We start from the raw sequence: 21,023 nt of genomic DNA, 5'->3' as shown, positions 1-21,023 counted from the left end.
AGTGGCAGGAGTCCAGCAGGAGCAGCTGCAATGAAATTCCAGACCCATACAATTTCACACAAGCAAACACCTAGCTAGTGCCAATATCAAGAGTAGAATTCGACTAGGAGAAAGTGAGGACTGCAGGTGCTGGAGATCAGAGCTGAAAAAATGTGTTGCTGGAAAGCGCTTAAGAAGGCTTATGCCCGAAACGTCGATTCTCCTGCTTCTTGGATGCTGCCTGACCTGCTGCACTTTTCCAGCAACATATTTTTCAGTTCAAGAGTAGAATTGCCACTTTATGCTGTTAGGTTTATACAGAGGTCAGAGGGAGAGAAGTCTCCTTGCCACACCTTACCTCCTGCAAAGAATAAAGATTTGGGATTGATTCGTCCTCCACTTAGCTAGCGAGCAATGTTTTCATTTTTTTGGGCAATGGCTCTTTAATCAGCATGAGGTGCAATCTCTGTTCACCGCCAGGAGGCCATCCTACCTACTGAGCTGCTAGTGAATCAATGGTTGAAAGCCTTGCATGCCAACAGCGCCAGCAATGTGATGTGTCCATTGGCAATACTGCCGGTAGGACAGGGCATTTGTCAATGGTCGCAGACATTCAGGTAAGTGTGAGATCTCACCTGTCCCATGGGTAACAAGCACTAGTACAGCGTGTGGGAAATGTTGGAAAAGGGCTGGGTGGGGGACCAAGTGTGAAAGTGGAGATACAAAACTGTGGAAGGGGATTGTCTGATTGGCATAGGAGGAGTGTAAAAGAGACACCTGCCTCCTTTTTTAGTGAACAGCAACCTGCAGGATTGAAAAACCTGAGTGACAGATGTAGGCCTCTCCTGCCAGTCATATTATTGGAGGGACAGCAGCACGCGACCCTTCGTTGGTTCTTACTTGCCTATTCAAGTGCCATGTGTGGATAATTCATCTGATACCTCCCCAGCCATCTTTAAAATCATGGAGGAGGCAGGGGTAGATAGATGGCTAGTAGGTACACAGCTGAGGACATGGCAACTAAACTATTGGTCCTGGTACCAACCCCCACCATTGGCGCCATTGCTGCCATTGTTCATACAGTCAACTAATGAAGTTTGTACACTTACTTCTACAGCTATAACCTGTCCCCAAAAGGCCTTTGTTACATGTACAGATGTAGTTGCCATCTGTGCTAGTGCGCACAGCATTTTCATCACAATTATGCATCCCAGTTTTGCATTCATCAATATCTGCAAATGTAATAACAGATATCACATGCTGAATTCACCAGAAACCTGGGGAATAATTATCTATTTTCTATTTCAAATGAGGCATATATTGAAGAAGTCACATTATGGGTATGGGGCAAATTTCTTTTGAGAAGGTTGAGTAGGTTGGGTATGTACTCATTGGAATTCAGACAAATGAAAGGAGAACTTACTGAAAAATGTACGATTACTAGAGAATTTGATAGGATCAGTGCAGAAAGATTGGTTCCTCTTGTGGAAGAGTGACATAATCTCAGCGTAGGGGGACACTTAGTTAAGGCAGCAATAAGGAGCCATTTCTTCTCTCAGAGGGTAGGGGATCTGTGGAATTCTTTATCAGTAGGTGGTTGAGGCTGTGTCATTAAGTATATTCAGGACTGAAATGGACAGATTTTGAATAAGTAAGGAATTAAGGGTAATGGGGGAAAAGGCAAGGTGGAATTGAGGATTCTGAGATCAATCAGGATCACATTGAATGGTGGAGCAGAGTCAATGGTCTTACATCTTACATCTTAGAGACCAGAAAAGAATTCTAAAATGCAAGCAATAAAGTTGAAGATAAACATTAAGTCAACAATGTCAAGAGGTTGGCGTCATGTATCACAATAGTACCACTGTTCATCAGACCACAAGGAGCAGAATTAAGTCACTCAGCACATTGAATGGCAGAGTAGAATCAATCATGACCGTTTTGTTTATCAGCCCCATTCTCCTGTCTTCTACCCAAAACACTTGATCCCCTTACTAATCAAGAACCTATCATTCCTTCCCCGCCTCTGTCTTAAATACACTCAATGACTTGGCCACCACAGCTCTCTGTGATGATGCATTTCAAAGATTTGCTACCCTCTGGCTGAAGAAATTCCTCCTCATCTCAGTTTTAAAGGGTCATTTCTTCACTCTGAGACTGTGCCCTCAGGTCTGAGTCTCTCCTACTAATGGGAACATCTTCTCCACATCCACCCTTTGCAGGCCTTTCAGCATTCTGTAAGTTTCAATGAGATCCCTCTTATCCTTCTAAACTCCACCAAGTACCGGCCCAGAGTCCTCAACCTTTCCTCAGACAACAAGCCCATCATCCCTGTGATCATTCTTGTAAACCTCTTCTGAAGCCCCCTCCAATGCCAGCACCACCTCCTTTGGATAGAAGGCCCAAAACTGCTCATGATATTCCAAATGCTGTCTGACCAGAACCTTATACTGCCTCAGCAGTACATCTCTACTTTTGTTTTCTAGCCATCTGGAAATGAATGTAACATTGCAGTTGCCTTCCCAACTGCCAACTGAACCTGAAGGTTAATTTTAAGAGAATCCTGAACTCTTAATTCAGTTCAGGATTAACTGAATTGAATTAGTTCAGTTCAATTCAATTCCCTTTAGAAAGTAGTCTTTGCCTCAATTCTTCCGACCAAAATACATAACCTCACACTTTCCCATATTGTATTCCAACTGCCACATCTTTGCCCACTCTCCTTGCCTGTCCAAGTCCTACTGCAGCCTCCCCACTTCATCAACACTACCTGTCCTTCCAACTATCTACCTATCTTTGTGTCTTCTACAAACTTAGTTCTTTCGTCCAGATGATTAAGGGAAATTAGCATAACAAAAAATGCAAACAGGACTTCTCACCATGACAGAGCAGTCCATCACCACTATAACCAGGATGGCATTTACAGACGTAGCTGCCCTCTATGTTAATGCAATCTGCAAGGTGTCTGCTGCAAAGGGAAGCACCAGTGGCACATTCGTCAATATCTGCAAGAAAATAGCATGTATTAGAGACATGGACTGGAGTTACTATTACAAACAAATTGTTGAAACATAAAAAAGTCTTGAACATTTAAGACTGGGCATCAGCTTAGTTGCCTTCTGTAATACTAGTCATTGCATTACAATAATAATGAAGTTATTGTTTATTCTCAACAAACCATCTTTATCAAATACTCTTCAATAGTCCAAAATCAAAGCCCAAAGCTCTAGGTCCAAAGTCCTACCTTCTGTACTTTATGTATGTATTGTATGTATGTATGTATTTTTTAAACTCTTTCATGGGATAGGGGCATCACTGAATAGGCCAACATTCATTGTCTTTCCCTAATTATCCTGGAGAAGGTGATGGTAAGCTACCTTCTTAAAAGCTTTCATTCCTTGAGATGTAGAGATACCATGGTGCTGGGAGCAGTGGTGAAGAAATGGTGATATAGTTCCAAGTGAAGATGATGTGTGGATTGGAGGGTAATTAGCAGATCATGGTGCTTCTATGTATCTCATACTCTTGTCCTTTTAGATGTTAGAAGTCGAGAGTTTGGAAGGTGCTATCAAAAGAGCCTTGGTGAATATCTGCAGTGCATCTTGTAGATGCTGCTACTGTACAGTCGTGGAGGGAGCGAGCATCCATAAGGATGTAATGCCAACTGTTGGCTGCTCTGACCTGCATGGTGTTCAGTCTCATGAATGGTCTTGGAGCTACACGCATCCAGGTAAGTGAAGAACATCCCATTTAACTTTTGACATGGGCCTGATAGATAGTAGTCAGGCTCTGAGGAGTCAGGAGCTCACTGCAGAATTCCTAGCCTCTGACCTGCTTTTCCAGCAATAGTTTGTGAAAAGTTAGTCCAGTTCAGTTTCTGATCAACCCCCAAGATGTAGGGAATTCAGCAATTGTCATTGAATGTCAACGGCCATGCATACAAAGTAAGAAGAGAATGGATGAAATTGTTGACCGGTAGACTGCCAAGGAACTTATTAAATAATTTGAACCTGGCTTTTGACATTGGCAAAGATCTGATTGTGCCATCTGTCTTTATCATACATTAAAAATATAATTAATCTTGAGTGCCAGCAAGCAGATTACCAGGCAAAATTGACCAAAGAATGATGCTAAGTTGGCAAAATAAATTGAATGCACACGTATTACCTAGTTACATAACTGGGACATTGCTGTTTGGAAATCATTTGAAAATTCACTCTTTGATTGATGAACTAGTTTTATTCCATGTATTTCAGGGAAAGCAAAATCTATGTGCCCAGAAGAAATCTGCTTTATTCAGAATTAAAACACACAAACAAGGAGATTTTAAATTAACTTCTCACCACTGCAGACTGTGCCATTGCCAGTAAATCCTTCCAAACACTGGCATCTACTAATTCCTCCTGGGGCAACACATTGAGCATTGAGATCACATTCCAGTAAACCACAGTCATCTTGATCTTGATCAAGAAAATCAAACAGAATTAGCAGAAATAATAAACAAATAACAGGAGTTATTAACAGGAGTCCCTATTGGCTTTACCCCTGCATGTGTCACTGAATTATGTGGAAATTTTAGAAAAGTTCAGCATCAAAAGGAAAAAAGGAAATCAGAAGGGATCTCAAAACAGAATCTAAAATGTCACGTGTAAGACATGGTTGATCTACAAGACTGTTTCAAGTTAGATCATGGCTATAAGACAAAGACAAGTGGTATAAGGGAAGGTCTTCATGTAAGGCCTGAAAAATTTTCTGCATATGCTTATGGGAAAATGGGACTTAACTTTTATAGCACCTTATTGTATCTTTACAGTGTCTCAAAACTCTTTGTAGCCAATTGATTTCTTTTGAAATGGATTGAATGTTGGTACGTGGGCATGTGCTTCAACCAACTGCATATCACAAGAGCCCAGAAACAGTAACGAATGAAGCTCAGAAGCTTTGATGTTAAGGAAGACTGCTGTTTGAATTGTGCTCTGGTTCATTTATGTTGACTTGACTGGGCAGAGAGAGCATTGATTAATTGCTTCATCTGAAGGATGTCACCTCTGACAGTGAGCATTCTGTGAGAACTGTACTGTGTGTCAATATAGATTATGTAACTCAAGTCATGGAGCTTTAACCCACAATTTTGAACTCAGTTGCACTACATAGGCAAACATTCTGGACCTTTTTGAAAGCAAACTAAATGCTGTGGTTGTGGAGTGGGGCAGAGTGAACTTAAACTTTCACTCTGTGAAAGGATGACCCCCTCACCTATTCCTATCTTTGTGGTCTCCATACTCCATTTGTAACAATATGTAATTATCAGAGTTTACAATACATTTTTGATGCACAAATAGAATCTTGAGTGTTTAAATTTTAAGAGTTCATTTTCATATTAACTACAATTTTAAATACATTTCTTTATAGTTCATGTAACAACATAACCAACATCACTGGTAAAACAGATAACCACTTTCCAGGCTATAAAATAAATTCAATATGTCTTTAATCCATTACATTCACGTGAATAGTTTAGAAAATCAGTAATACTTCTATATTGTTTCAATAGCTGTAAATAACAATTAGTGTGGAAGCTGAAATTTTTGCTTTTGGCACTGCTGCCTCAAAACTACCTAAGTATCAGTAAGTTTGGTCTGCATTATGTATTGGTTAAACTCCAACTGCAGTTCCAAAAGCAGCAGTTACCTGATACCATTATCTCTGCCACAAGAGTGGATCTTGGTTGGAGTTCAGCAGTAATCTCATCCTCATTGACATTGGTGACAGAGGAACTCAGTTCAGTGGGTGAGATATTCTTCTTTTGTAATGTTGTGGCTAGTAACAAATTTATCTTGTGGGATGACATTTTTCTGGACCCTGTTAACAAAATAGAAGTCCGATTATTGATTTGCTTAACATGTTTATTCAATCTGCATTCATGAACCTGATCTTGACTTCTTTGGATATTGGCATAAGTACTGAAGCTGGCAGGATATGTTGAGAGAACAATCAATATGAGTTTAGGGTACAAGAGCAAGGAGGTTATCGTGAACTTGTATAGGACAACAGTTCAGCCTCAATTCAAGTATGATCTAGAGTTCTGCGCATCACATCTTTTACAAAGGTATGAGAAAAGTGCAGAAAAGATGTATGGAGTGATTTCAGGGACCAGCAACCCCAGTTACGAAGATAGATTGATGAAGTTAGGATGTTTTCCGTGGAGAAAGAAGGCTGACAGGCCATTTGATAGGAGCATTCAAAATCAATCACACTCTAGAGAGAGCAAATAGGGAGAAATCATTCCTGCTGATGAAAGGATTGAGAATGAGAGATCACAGATTGAAAGTAGAATAAGCAAAAGGAGTATGAGAAAAAGAAACACCTTCACACAGAATGGCTAAGGTCTGAAATGCACTGTCTGAGATTTTGGTGGAGGCTAAAAGAATTAAACTGTTAACTGAAAAGGAAGAAAGTGCAGAGTTATTTGAAAAAGCTTGGGGAAATGGCACTAAATGGACAGTCAGTGCAGATATGATGGGCCGAATGGCCTCTTTCTGTGTTGTAGCAATTCTGGGATTCTGTGAAATCCCTGCCTTTTTATTTCAATGGAAACTTTAGCTTCTAGTGCTGATCTAACAACTACTGACCTGATTAACTGACCAAATTCTGGTCGGACTCAAATGCAGAACGTTAACCTGAGATTCTGGAGTACTTGTCATGATATTACCACTGTGACTTACTACAAACCAAAGCCCACTTGATTCTACAAAAAGCTCTTCAAATGATCAGTGAAGTAGAGATCTAGAAGCAAATGGATCAATCCTAAGAAGAAAAATTTTTTTTAGATTAGATTCCCTACAGTGCAGAAGCAGGTTCTTTGGCCCAACTAGTCCACACCAACCCTCCAAAGAGTAATCCACCCAGACCCATTTCTCTCTGACTAATGCACCTAGCACTCTGGACAGTTTAGCACGGCCAATTCACCTAACCTGGATCTTTGGACTGTGGGAGGAAACCAGAGCACCCTGAGGAAATCCACGCAGACACAGGGAGAATGTGCAAACTCCACACAGACAGTTGCTCGAGGCTGGAATCAAACCTGGGACCCTGGTGCTGTGAGGCAGCTGTGCTAACCACTGAGCCACCGTGCCGCCCTAATCAATTTTAACAGAATTCATTCAATTCTTAAGGTACAAAGCAACATACAACATACGTGAGCAATCATTACTCCAATTAGGACAACACTAGACATTTAAACTTCTTGTCAGCATTGTGGAACAAATAAACCTCACAGGAATAGACGCTGCCCAGCTAGTAAAAGCTTTAACTGCAACACAAAAAAGATAATATTTAGGAAATGCACAGAACAGGGAAGCAGCTTCAGAAAAGCAAGGAATCAAATCGCTACCTATGTCAAGAAGTCAATAACAGAAACATTTTTAGTCTTTTCCTCTATTGTCAACTGTTCTAAGGGAGACAGATGATCCAGACCTTACATTTTGGTGAGCTGATATTTATGTCAATGGTCATCTTACAAATTTGAAGTTAGACACTGGCGGATTTAGATTATCAGAGTCATGATTCAGAAAACAGTGTCTACAGCTGATAACAGCACAACTACATGGTCCAGGAGTCATAGCACTTGTCATGTTACAAGATGGCAGAATCTAAACAAACAAACAGAATCCATTGCAATTAATTTTATTGGTATATGAAATTTATTTTATACTATCCAAAATTTGGGAATATGTGACTAAACTGGATATTTTCCATGGCAGTCCACAGTCCTTCAACTGCAAGATCCAGTAAAGTTTAGGAAGAAAAGCAAGCTTTACAATAGCAAACAAATAGCAAATATCACTTGATCCAATTGATAAATCTGTAACTGACAGTGAGACATGGCTTGGTGAACAAATAATTGTGACAGATTCAAGTATAATGTTAGATGTGAGTTGACTCAAAGAGGCAAATTCAAGTGGAATATTTGACTTCATAATGGTGCCAGGAAGAATCCTCAGTAACTGTGATACAGACGATTGTTGAGATCCCAGTTGATGTTATCACAAAGTCAGGTCTCAAAGAAACCTGGCTTGATAGATTAAATTTTTGTTTGGATTTAACCAACTGGTCTCTCACTGAAACATAAGCACAGAATGTCACCGTTTTGTTTTACCTATAAGTCAGAAGTTTATTACAAAAGAAATGAATTTAAAATAGAAATAAACAAAACCATCTCCTTAAAATACAAATGCAAAGATTTTTAAACACACAGTAAAAGTATAACCCTACTAGTCCAAAAACATTGCTTTATAAATTGAAAACAAAACAGCTTTGCAAAGTACACAAGACACAACCCTAAAGTTCACAAAACACCGATCGTATAATATTTACATCAGGGTTCCTGTACTAAACGCCTCAGTAAATTTAAGTCAATTGTGACTTCAACTTTTAAATTGATGAACTGCAGATAGCTTCTTCCCAGAACAACCATACACCTGAACTCAGCTTTAAGTAACCGCTTCACATTTTTAATTCCAATACTTCTGGTTTGGGACTAACACTAACTCTTCGTCAAGATAATCTCATTCACTATATGCATATATCTAGGGTGGCATGGTGGCTCACTACTACCTCACAGCACCAGGGACCTGTCAGGTAACCAACCTCAGGTGACTGTCTCTGCGCAGTTTGCATGTTCTCCCTGTGTCAGTATGGGTTTCCTCTGGATGTTGCGGTTTTCTTCCACAGTCCAAAGATGTGCAGGTTAGGTGGATTGGCCATAGTCCAGGAATATGCAGGCTATGTGGATTAACTATAGGAAATGCAGGGTTACAGGGATAGGTTAGGGGGTGAGTCTGGGTGGGATGCTCTTCGTAGGGTTGGTGTAGATTCGATGGGCCAAATGGCCTGCTTCCACACTGTAGAGATTCTATGATTCTTTGTATTGTATATAGCATTCCTGTGACAGGAACACTACTTTCCACAGCCAGCCTGTTCCAATGATTTCACAGAGCTGCCCTACTAAAAGTCAAAATCAAAACTAAAAGTCTCTCTCTCGCTCTCTCACAACTATGGTGTTTTATTTAGTATTAAAAGAAAAACAAATTCTAGAACTCTCTAACAAACATTTTAGGCCACATTATTTGCCTTGCTGAATCACAAATCAATCTAAAATTAACAAAAGTCCATTATTGAACAAAATCCATTCAACAGCAGCAATCCTTAAAAAGCAGAACTGAGGAAGTAACCAGGTTGGTTTCACAAATAGTGCAATCTGTGAAGGTGAATTAAAGCATCAAAGACAATTATGAAGTTGAAGTAAAAAGTTTACATCTGGATTGAGGATAATATTGATATAGATTGAAGATGTCATGCCCGCAACACTATGGAAATCACCACTGTTAGGGGACGACCAACGTCCAATGATTCAGGACTCATCAAGACGAGAATTTTCAGTTTCAGCAGGGAAAATATTCTTAATGAAGTAAATTCAAGAGATTAGAGACCTTTCAGTTTAAAGAGGCATACACACTTCAGACTGTCAGGATGGCCAGTCTTCCAACTCCGAAGAAAACATGTTCAGGAGAATAATAAAATCCTCAGCTCATGGGAGAGATGGGTGTAAGTGAATATGATTAAAATTACACATACAAAATATTGACAATGATGAATAAGCTTTGTGTCTGGGCTCGGCAATCATGTTGTATATTGATCTGAAAGAATTAATACAGAGGAATGCCATAAAGCACTAACCTCTATAATGGGGACAAATGGGAAGAAAGAGCTTAGGATCTCAAAGGAGTGACTCCTAATATCTGCCTCAAAGTTTCTGTGACAATGTCTGTTATATATATGGGTGGAATCTGATCAAATTCTGAATGATGTTCAGTGTGGCCTGTCTCAACATCAAGATCATCATGTTTGTATCTTCTGCACTTTTCTCAAGCAACATGGCAAGATTATCGATAGGGAACGGTGAGTTCCCAATTAATGATAATTATTCCTTGTTAAGTGCCTTTTTAACAGTCCAACGCACCACAGGTTGCAATCTTATCAAACTTTCCACAGAAACTCATCATCAGGAAAATGCAACATGAAAACCAGAGTGAGTTCTTGGTGGGAACACAGTGTGTTCAACTCGCAGCTTGCTCCAAACATCTTCCATGTTGGCACAACTCACCAAGTATATATCTCTCACACACACACACACACACACACACACACACACACACACACACACACACACAATGTATATTGGCCTCCAATATATGGTAACCTCTGTGAACCCTCATGGCATATCTCTGATCTATCTAGAGGACGCCTCTACCCGTCAGTGCTGCACTGGTAACTATCGTTATTATGCATTGCCTTGCTTTTTGGTGCATTGTCCACTAAGCCAGCTTTATTACGCTCATATTACTATTACCATCCAGTGGCCCTTACTTTGGTGGTCATGAAGTGCATTGAAAGGCTGGTCATGGCGTTAATCAACTCCACCCTCCCCACTACTCTTGACCCACTTCAATTTGTCTATCGGACCAACAGATCCATGTCAGATGCCATATCACTTGCCCTTCACTCCTCCCTAGAATATCTTGACATCAAGAACAGCTACATAAGAATCCTACTCATTGACTACAGTTCAGTCTTCAAGACTATTATCCCCTCGAGACTGATTACTAAACTTAGTGATCTCAGACTAAGCCCCACTCTCTGCAACTGGATCCTCAGTTTCCTGACCCCAATCAGGCCACAATCAGTGAAGACTGGGGACAATATTTCATCCTCACTAACACTCAACACTGGAGTCCCCCAGGGGTGTGTACTCAGCCCCCCACTGTACTCACTGCATACCCATGATTGCATCGCCAAATACCAGACTAATGCCATTTACAAGTTCGCTGATGACACCACCATAGTCGGTCGAATCTCAAATTGCAACTAAACAGACCACAGATGGGAGGTGGAAGACCTGAAAAAATGGTGCACTGAGAAGAACCTAGCTCTCAATGCCGGCAAAACCAAGGAACTCATTATTGACTTTTGGCGGGATGTTACTCATGCCCCACCCCCACCCCCGACACACACACACACACACACACACATTAACAGCACAGAGGTGGAATGAGTGGAGAGTGAGATGGGAGGTCAACCACAAGAAACTTTCTTGGACTCTTCATGTGGTTGCACCGGTTACAAAGGTCCATCAACATCTCTCCTTCCTCAGGCAGCTGAGGAAATTTGGCATGACAGTGAATAACCTTGCCAACATTTATAGGTGCGCCATTGAGAGCATTCCGTCTGGATGTATCACTATCTGGTATGGCAACTGTACCATTCAAGATCAGCAACAGTTACAGAGAGTGGTGAACTAGACCTGGACAATCACAAAGGCCAACCTCCCATCTATAGAATCCATCTACCAGGCCCTCTGTCACCCTGGCAATGTTTTCCAAAACCTCTACCATCGAGGAGAAGGTACAGAAGCCTGAACACATGCACCAGCTGGTTTGAAACTGTTTCTACCTTACTGTTAGAATACTGAAGGAAATCATAAACTTTTAATATTTGCTTGTTTTTGTTTCTGCTGCTATTTACCTATTAATTACTTATCTATGCTACGTAACTATGTGATCTGCCTGTATTGCTCACAAGACAAAGCTTTTCACTGTGCCTCTGTACAACTGACAATAAATTCAATTCAATTCAATATATGTTCAAAGCTTCAGTCTGCTCAGGACTGTACTTGGCATGTTGTTATTTTCTTTCTGGTTTGCTTCTGAAATTTCTTGAATTGACACAAATAAAATCTAATTTATAGGACTTTGCAAAAACTCTTGCAAAACAATTGTGGAGTTCAATTCCTTCAGATTTTGATTATTTTTGGAGATTTGTTTAATTTCTTTATATCTACTTTGTCTTCGTTGTTAGTACGATATTTTATTCTCTCCTGTTAAATACTCTGTATTCTATACATTACTTGGGAGTGAATTCCATCTTTGAATTGATGCTTCCTGGTTCACAAATCATGTTATTCATTAGCAGCTATGTTGGGTTCATGAGACCTTTTTTCATATAGCCTCATATGCCAGTTAGAGGGCACTAGCTGTATGAATAGTTGGCTGACAGAAATATCTACTACACATGTCCAGAGACAATCTGTAAACAAGTGTAATGAGTTGAGGGTTCGATGTTGTTCATTTTTGGCTAGATCTGGTTTATATATCTGATTGCTTTCTGTATTTCTTTAAGTCATTCACAGGATGGGAGCATCACTGCTTGCCCAGCATTTACTACCCATTCTTAACCATGTCAAGGTGATGGTGAGCTGCCTTCTTGAGTCTCAGCAGTCTTTGGAGTTGTTGGAACACACACAGTGCTGTTGTGAAGAAAGGAATTCCAGGACCCTGACTCAGCAACTGTGAAGGAAAGGCAGTGTGGTTCCAAATCAGGATGGTGGGTGACTTGGAGGGGAATGTGCAGCTTGTGTTCCTAAACAGTCGCTGCCCTTGTTCTACTAACTGGTAGAGATCATGGGTTTGGAAGGTGTTTTCAAAAAAGCAAAGTGAAACCCTGGCATACATCTGCACGGTACACATTACCAGCAGTGTTCTTTGTTATTATCACTATTAGGTTTCCTTTAAAATAAACAGAAAGTGCTGGAGAAACTGAACAGATTTAACTGCATTTGTGGAAAGAGAAACAGTGTTAATGTTTCAAATCCTATTACTCATTCTTGAAACTGTCAAATTCCAAAGAAGAGTCATACTGGACTTGAAACATTAACTCTGCTTTTCTTTCCACAAATGCTGCCAGATCTGTTGAGTTCCTCCAGAATTTTCTGTTTCTATTTCAGATTTCCAGCAACCACAGAATTTTGCTTTTATTTGAGAGTTTTCTTTAACTTTGTTAGCTTTGGATTTATAAATGTATTATGTTTTTGAGTATTATTGACAGTAATGGTGTAATAATATTCACTGTGTTGAAAGCAATAATTTAGTTTAAAGTTCACAATAAATTTGATTTGATTAAGGTTTCACAATGTATCTGCATAACTAGCAAAAGAAAATAAATTGCAGTAGCTTTTCACTTGAGCTGCCTTTCATTTTTGTATGTCAAGCAAGAGAACTTGAGAAGTTGTCAAGAGAAAATCAGCAGAAGAAAACATAGTCATGATCAAGAAACACCAAACAACGAACTCATCACTACCATTGAGTAGAAATTATCAAAATATTTGCAGAACTTTTCCCTGAATACAATGTTCAATCCATTTTCTGTACAGGATGAGTATTGGTAGCGTGATGTGTAACACAAGAAACATGGAGATTTCGTACATTAACCCTGAATTTTCACCTTTAGTGTCCTTTAAATATGGCAACAAGAGTAGAACAAGGAATTCCCTTCCATTCTCATTTCCAACAATTTTTGTTGTTACAGTTTTAGAATATGGGCAGTACAGAACTAGTTTTCTCATCATGGCTATATCCTATAAATGAATATTTATATTCATTTGTAGGATATGAGCATTGCTAGCTGGTGAGCGTTTATTATCCGTTCCTAGTTGCCTTTGAGAAGGTGGTGGTGAGCTGCCTTCTTGAACTGCTGCAGTCTATGTGTGTAGATTGAAACACATTCTATTCGGGAGGGGATTCCAGGAATTTGACTCAGTGAAAGTGAAGGAACGGCGATATATTTTCAAGTCAGTATGGTAAGTAGCTGAGAGGAGAACCTACACCTTCATTGGACTCCTAACTCCCCTCCTACATGATTGATGATGCCCTCCAGCGCAGCTCATCCATGTCCCGCACCTCTGCCCTCAAACCCCAACCTTCTACCCGCAACAAGGATGGAAGCCCCCTGGTCCTCACCTTCCACCCCACCAACCTTCATATACATCACATCATCTCTGCCACCTACAAACAGACCCCACCACCAGAGTTATATATCCCTCCCCACCCCTATTCACTTTCCATAAAGGCTTTTCCCTCTGTGATCACCTGGTCAGGTCCACAGCCCCGCTCCCCTCCCCTCTCCCCCCCCCCCCCCCAATAACCCACTTTCCCCTGCAGGAATTGCAAATCCTGCACCCACACCTCCCCCTTCACCTCTGTCCAAGTCTCCAAAGGAGCCTTCCACATCCATTGAAGTTTTACTTGCACTTCCACACATGTATCCGTTACTCCCGATGCAGTCTCTTCTATACTGGGGAGACTGGACGCCTACTCGCAGAGTGCTTCAGAGACCATCTCTGGGACAACTGCACCAATCAACCCCAACGCCCCGTGGCTGAATATTTCAACTCCCCCTCCCACTCTGCTGAGGACAAGCAGGTCCTGGGCCTCCTCCACCACCACTTCCTAATCATCCGCCACCTGGAGGTAGAATGCCTCATCTTGTGCCTAGAGGCCCTTCAACTCAATGGCATCAATATGGACTTCACAAGTTTCCTCATTTCCCCTCCCCTCACCTTGCCCCAGTTTTAACCTTCCAACTCAACACTGTTCTCATGACCTGTCTCATCTGTCAATCTTCCTGCTCCCACCTTCTTCTCTGATCTATCACCTTCACCTCCGCCTCCATCCACCCATCGCACTCTCAGCTACCTTCCCCACAGCCCCACCCTCCCATTTATCTCTCCACCTCCGAGTTTCTCTGCCTCATTCCTGATGAAGGGCTTTTGCCTGAAACGTCGATTTTCCTGCCTGACTTGCTGTGCTTTTCCAACACCACTCTAATCTTGATTCCTAACTAGAACACCCTTCCTCAGATAAAGAGACCAAAACTGCTCATAATGCTCCAGTTGTGGTCTCAGCAAGGCCCTGTAAAATTACAGCAAGACATCCCTGCTTCTGTACTCAAATCCTCTCACACTGAAGTCGAGCATATTATTTGCCATCTTGACCATCTGCTGCACCTGCACTTTTACTTCCAGTGACTGGTGTGCAGGATATCAGTAAAGCCTTTGATAAAGTTCCACATGGCAGGCTGATGGAAAAAATGCAGAGGCATGGAGTTGAGGGTGATTTAGCAGTTTGGATTAGAAACTGGCTTTCTGAAAGAAGGCAGCGAGTGGTGTTTGATGGAAAATATTCAGCCTGGAGTCCAATTACTAGTGGTGTGCCACAACGATCTGTTTTGGGACCACTGCTGTTTGTCATTTTTATAAATGACTTAGACACAGGCATAGGTGGATGGATTAGCAAATTTGCAGACAACACTAAAGTCAGTGGAGTAGTGGACAGTTTGGAAGAATGTTACAGGTTGCAGGGGGATTTGGATAAACTGCAGAATTGGATTGAGAGATGGCAAATGGAGTTCAATGCAGCTAAATGTGAGATGATGCACTTTAGGAAGAATAACAGGAAGGCAGAGTACTGGGTCAATGGAAAGATTCTTGGTAGTGTGGATGTGCAGAAGGATCTTGGAGTCCATGTGCACAGATCCCTGAAAGTTGCCACCCAGGTGGGTAGTGCTATTAAGAAGGCATACGATGTGTTAGGTTTCATTGGTAGAGGGATTGAGTTCCAGAACTGCAATATCATGGTGCAACTATACAAAACACTAGTGCAGCCACACTTGGAATATTGTGTACAGTTCTGGTCGCCATATTTCTGGAAGGATGTGGAAGCATTGGAAAAGGTGCAGAGGAGATTTACCAGGATGTTGCCTGGTCTGGAGGGAAGGTCTTATGAGGAAAGGCTGAGGGACTTGGGTCTGTTCTCATTGGAAAGAAGAAGGCTAAGGGGGGATTTGATAGAGACATACAAGATGATCAGAGGATTAGATAGGGTAGACAGTGAAAGTCTTTTTCCTAGGATAATGACGTCAGCTTTTATGAGAGGGCATAACTACAAATTGAGGGGTGATAGATTTAAGACAGATGTCAGAGGCAAGTTCTTTATGCAGAGAGTGCTAAGGGCGTGGAATGCCCTACCTGCTAAGGTAGTCAATTCAGCCACATTAGGGAGATTTAAACAATCCTTAGATAAGCACCTGGATGATTTTGGGATAGTGGAGGGGGACGAGCTGAGAATAGTTCACAGGTCAGTGCAACATCGAGGGCCGAAGGGCCTGTTCTGCGCTGTATTGTTCTAATGTTCTAATTCCAAGTCTTATTGTACCTCATCCTTTCCCAATCTATTGCCATTCAGATTATAATCTGCCTTCTTGTTTTCCCTACCAAAGTAGTTAATGTCATATTTATCGACATTATACTACAGCTGCCATGCATTTGGCCACTCAGTCAACTTATCCAAATCACATTGAAGCATCTCCACACAGTTCACTTTATGGCATCTGCAAACTTGGGGATATTACTGTTAGTTCCTTCATATTAATATTTATTAATGAAAGCTCTGATCTCTGCACTATCCCAAATAGTACTTTATCTATGTCAGGAGGAGAAAGTGAGGACTGTAGATGCAGGAGATCAGAATCAAAGAGTGTGGTGCTGGAAAATCACAGCCGGTCAGGCAGCATCCAAATGTCAATGTTTCGAGCATAAGGTCTTCATCAGGAATATGGGGGGCCCAAGGGGGCTAAGACTGGGTGGGGTGCCAAGGAGATGCAGGTCCTAGGCCTCCTCCACCTCCAAATTCTAGCCCCCTGACGCCTGGAAGAAGAAAGCCTAATCTTCCGCCTTGGGACCTTCCAACTGCACAGGATCAATGTCGATTTCACCAGTTTCCTCATCTCCTCTCCCCCCACCTTATCCCAGATTCAACCTTCCAACTTTCTTTCTTTCCCACCTATCAGTTCCAACCTCTGCTCTGACTTTACACCATCTACATATCACATTCACAGATACCTCCCCCCACCCCCAGCCCCACCTCATCCCATTTATCTTTCAGCCCCCTTGGGTACACCTACATTCCTGATAAAGTGCTTATGCTTGAAATGTCGACTCTCCTGCTCCTCGGATGCTGCCTACTGGCTGTGCTTTTTCTAGCACCACACTTTTTGACTTTATCTATGTCAGTACATTACCCCCAAATCCATGCACTTTAATATTGCATACTAATCTCTTATTGAGTGGAACTTTATCAAAAGTCTTCTGAAGGTCCAGGTAAACCAAGTTCTCTGGCTCCTGCATATTAACTCTTATTTGCTGCATCCTTAAAAATTCCCCGTAAATTTTGCAAACATGATTTCCATTTAGTAAATCCATACTGACTCTTTTATTCCAAGTGTTCTACTTCTAAATCTTTTATAATGGAGTCTAGCACTTTCCATGCTACTGATGTCAGGCAAACTGTTCTATAATTCCTTGTTTTCTCTCCAGCTCCATTTTTATATAGTAGGATTATACTACCTACCCTCCAAACCAGAGGAACTATTCCAGACTCTGCAGTATCTTGAAAGATGACCACGAACATATCCATTATTCCAAGGACCGCTTCCTTAAGTCATATCACATAACTCAAAGGATAAGGCATAATGCTGGTTTATCAAGCCATTTAGTATTACTCAGGGCAAAAGTGGGCTGGGTTCAAAACTGGATTATACCCAATCCTGTCGGGGTGCGGGGGCGGGGGGGGAGTTGGTTAAAATTGCCAGTGTCATCTTGGATAATTTTAGGTGCAAATATTTCTCAAAAAGATTGTTTCGAATGTGTTGTTTAGCACCATCCCACCTATTAATGCTAAATGAATTTACCTGGTTTGGCTATTGGATGGACTACAGCTATAGATGAAGGTTGAATCATTCCACCTCGGAGTCGCACTCTGTTACGACCTGTTGACTTATCCATCCTCATCAGGGAAGGTTTGCTCCAGTCTGTAAACCAAACATGGTCTTCAAATACTGCCACATCGAAAGGACGTCCTAAAGGGTGGGGAGAACATTCATGTCATTTCTTTAAAAGCTGTTTGCTTTTTGTTGTGGATGGGAAAATACTTAGTTTTGTTAAAAAAGGAACCTCACCTACTTCATTCAGTGCAAGTATCCGACGGTTGGATCCATCTATATCTGACATCTCAATAACAGATCGTTTGATATCGCACCAGTACAGCTTGTCTGTTAGGTAGTCTATGGCTATTCCACTGGGCCACATGAGATTAGTGCTAACTATCACCAAACGACCATCACCTTCCAGGGAAGAGCTTTCTATTCTAGGTTCATCTCCCCAGTCAGTCCAGAATAGCCTCCTTTATTAAATGAAATAACACACAACAAACTATGATTTTATTTTATTCGTATGTTATAAGTGTACCTACCAACCATTAAGACAGATATATTCAAATGTTAGATCCCAACAAAATAACTCATCGGACATAATTTCAGCATAACAAACTCTATATATCAAGAATACCTTTGAGTTCATAATCTTCCCGCATTACCAAGGTGCTAAACATTTAGGTCAAAAAATTTAAAGGGACTTATTGCCTCAGTAGTGTGGATCTTCCAAATGTTCTTATTGGTCTTTTTTTCTAGTGAATTATATGCAGTGATCAACAAATAGATTAGCTAACAGGACTATTTATTTGCTGCCAGTTAGTGAATAATTTGAATTTTAATGACTAATTCATGTACACATAACCTATCAAAACATTATAACACAAAATTAGTTTATTTAAACTAGCTTTAAAAAGTTTCACATTATAAAATATTGCTGCCATACAATATTGTGCTTATTACTTTTCATACTTCAATTAGCAGCACATTCTAAGAGAACAGAACCTACCAAACGTGCAGACAAGAAGAAAGCGACTTCTCATACCACATACTATGTCCTAATAAGTGATTGAAAGATCTCCCGTGCCTAATACTCTGTGTTCTTAAACCGGTTTCTGTGCTGTACATGTCAAGAGGGTGGCTCAAGTTGCTTTTCAATTAGACTCCTATATAACACAATTGGTATCACTTCCACACAACCTGATTAAGATGAATAACTCTTCATATTGAAAATTGTGACTGCATACTTTGTAGCCAGTTAAATGCCTCCCAGATAATTTTTTACAAATTCATTAATTTGATGAGTTGTTGGCTCGATCAGCATTGACCAGAGGGAAGTTAGAAGTCAACCGCATTGATGTGGGCCTGGAGTCACATATAAAATAGGTAAGGACAGTAGATTTCATTTCGTAAAGATCATTTGTCAACCAGGTAAGTTTTTAAAATAGTTGACCCTTAGGCCAACTCTTTATTTCAAATTTATTGAATTTTAAATTTCACCACCTGTGATGAAATTAAACCCATCTCCCCAAAACATGAGCTGAAGGTTCTGGATTACTTATCCCACAGACTGCTCAGGCAATTCTTGACTATCTGACTAATGCCCCTGAATTGCATGGCAATAAGACAGAAAGGGGGTTTAGGGTGTAGGTTTGCTCGCTGAGCTGTAGGTTTGATATCCAGATGTTTCATTACCTGGCTAGGTAACACAGTGGCGACCTCCAAGTGAAGCGAAGCTGTTGTCTCCTGCTTTCTATTTATAGCTTTCTCCTGGATGGGGTTCCTGGGGTTTGTAGTGATGTCATTTCCTGTTCGTTTTCTGAGGGGTTGATAGATGGCATCTAGATCTATGTGCTTGTTTATGGTGTTGTGGTTGGAGTGCCAGGCCTCTAGGAACTCTCTGGCATGTCTTTGCTTAGCCTGTCCAAGGATAGATGTGTTGTCCCAGTCGAAATGGTGTTTTTTTTCATCCGTGTGTAGGGCTACGAGGGAGAGAGGGTCGTGTCTTTTTGTGTCTAGCTGGTGTTCATGTATCCTGGTGGCTAACTTTCTTCCTGTTTATCCTACATAGTGTTTGTGGCAGTCCTTGCATGGAACTTTGTAGATGACGTTGGTTTTGTTCATGGGTTGTACTGGGTCTTTTAAGTTTGTTAGTTTTTGTTTGAGAGCGTTAGTGGGTTTGTGTGCTACTAGGATACTGAGGGGTCTCAGTAGTCTGGCTGTCATTTCTGAAACCTATTTGATATATGGTAAGGTGGTTCGGCTTTCTGGCTGTATTTTGTCTGCTTGTCGTGGTTTGTTCTTGAGGAATCTGCGTGCTATGTTTTTTGAGAATCCGTTCTTCTTGAATATGTCGTATAGGTGGTTCTCCTCTGTTTTTCGAAGTTCGTCTGTGCTGCAGTGTACTGCTCATTGGAATAGTGTTCTGATACAGCTTCGTTTGTGTGTGTTGGGATGGTTGCTGGTGTAGTTGAGTATTTGGTCAGTGTTTGTCGGTTTTCTGTATACGCAGGTTTGTAGTTCTCCCTTGTCCTTTCTTTCTACTGTGATGTCCAGGAATGCGAGTTTGTTGTCAGTTTCTTCCTCCTTGGTGAACTTTATGCCTGTGAGGGTGTTGTTGATGATGTTAAGTGTCTCTTCTATCTTGTTTCGTTTGTGATGACAAAGGTGTCATCTACATAGCGAACCCAGATTTTTGGTTTGATGATTGGCAGGGCTGTTTGTTCTAGCCTTTGCATTACCGCTTCTGCTGTGAATCCTGATAGCGGAGATCCCATGGGTGTGCCGTTGGTTTGTTTGTAGATTATATTGTTGAAAGTGAAGTGGGTGGTGAGGCACAGATCCACTAGCTTCATGATGTTTTCATTGGTAATGTGATTGATGGTGGTTGGTGTGTGTGTGATGGTCTGTTCTAAAAGTGTGGCAGGTGTTTCCTTTGCTAGGTCGATGTTGATGGAGGTGAACAGTGCTGTTACATCAAATGAGATCATTGCTTCGTCTTCCTCTATTTTGGTGTTTTTGATGAGTTTTAGGAATTCCTGGGTGGAGTGACTCTTCTACTAGGTACTTCAGTCTTGCGTGTAGTTCTTTGGCCAGTCTGTAAGTTGGTGTTCCAGGTAGTGAGACTATGGGTCTGAGGGGGCTCCTGGTTTATGGACTTTTGGTAGTCTGTAGAATCGTGGAGTGTTGGTCCCATCGGGTTTCATTTTCTGGAATTCCGCCTTGTTTAATTGTCCAGAATTGTGTAATTTTCTAAGGAGATGTGTAATTTTGTTTCCTAATTGTGGGGTCGGGTCTAGCGCCAACACAATATTAAAAACACCAGAATAGAGGAAGACGAAGCAATGATCTCATTCGACGTAACAGCACTGTTCACCTCCATCAAC

General features: G+C 41.1%; 1 protein-coding gene across 5 annotated transcripts in view; it reads right to left on the bottom strand.

Moving 5' to 3' along the window:
• egf (epidermal growth factor) overlaps positions 1 to 21,023 on the bottom strand; it is a 156,523-nt gene that overhangs the window by 34,746 nt on the left and 100,754 nt on the right. For 4 of the 5 annotated variants that reach the window (XR_011962012.1, XM_072581987.1, XM_072582302.1 and 1 more), the window contains 6 exons: positions 17,887 to 18,110; positions 17,620 to 17,787; positions 5,671 to 5,841; positions 4,323 to 4,439; positions 2,859 to 2,984; positions 1,089 to 1,211 (listed from right to left, as the gene is read on the bottom strand). Coding sequence is in view for 4 of the 5 variants with exons in the window: in XM_072581987.1 (XP_072438088.1) it covers positions 1,089 to 1,211; positions 2,859 to 2,984; positions 4,323 to 4,439; positions 5,671 to 5,841; positions 17,620 to 17,787; positions 17,887 to 18,110 (929 nt within the window). In the remaining variant the exon portion in view is untranslated. The remainder of the gene's footprint in view (positions 1 to 1,088; positions 1,212 to 2,858; positions 2,985 to 4,322; positions 4,440 to 5,670; positions 5,842 to 17,619; positions 17,788 to 17,886; positions 18,111 to 21,023) is intronic. The other variant, XM_072582122.1, reaches the window with a different exon arrangement.

This window comes from Chiloscyllium punctatum, chromosome 1 (assembly GCF_047496795.1).
Source record: "Chiloscyllium punctatum isolate Juve2018m chromosome 1, sChiPun1.3, whole genome shotgun sequence".
Lineage (NCBI taxonomy): Eukaryota > Metazoa > Chordata > Chondrichthyes > Orectolobiformes > Hemiscylliidae > Chiloscyllium > Chiloscyllium punctatum.
The sequence above is the reverse complement of the archived record's forward strand: the minus strand, read 5'-3'. Positions and strand labels throughout refer to the sequence as shown.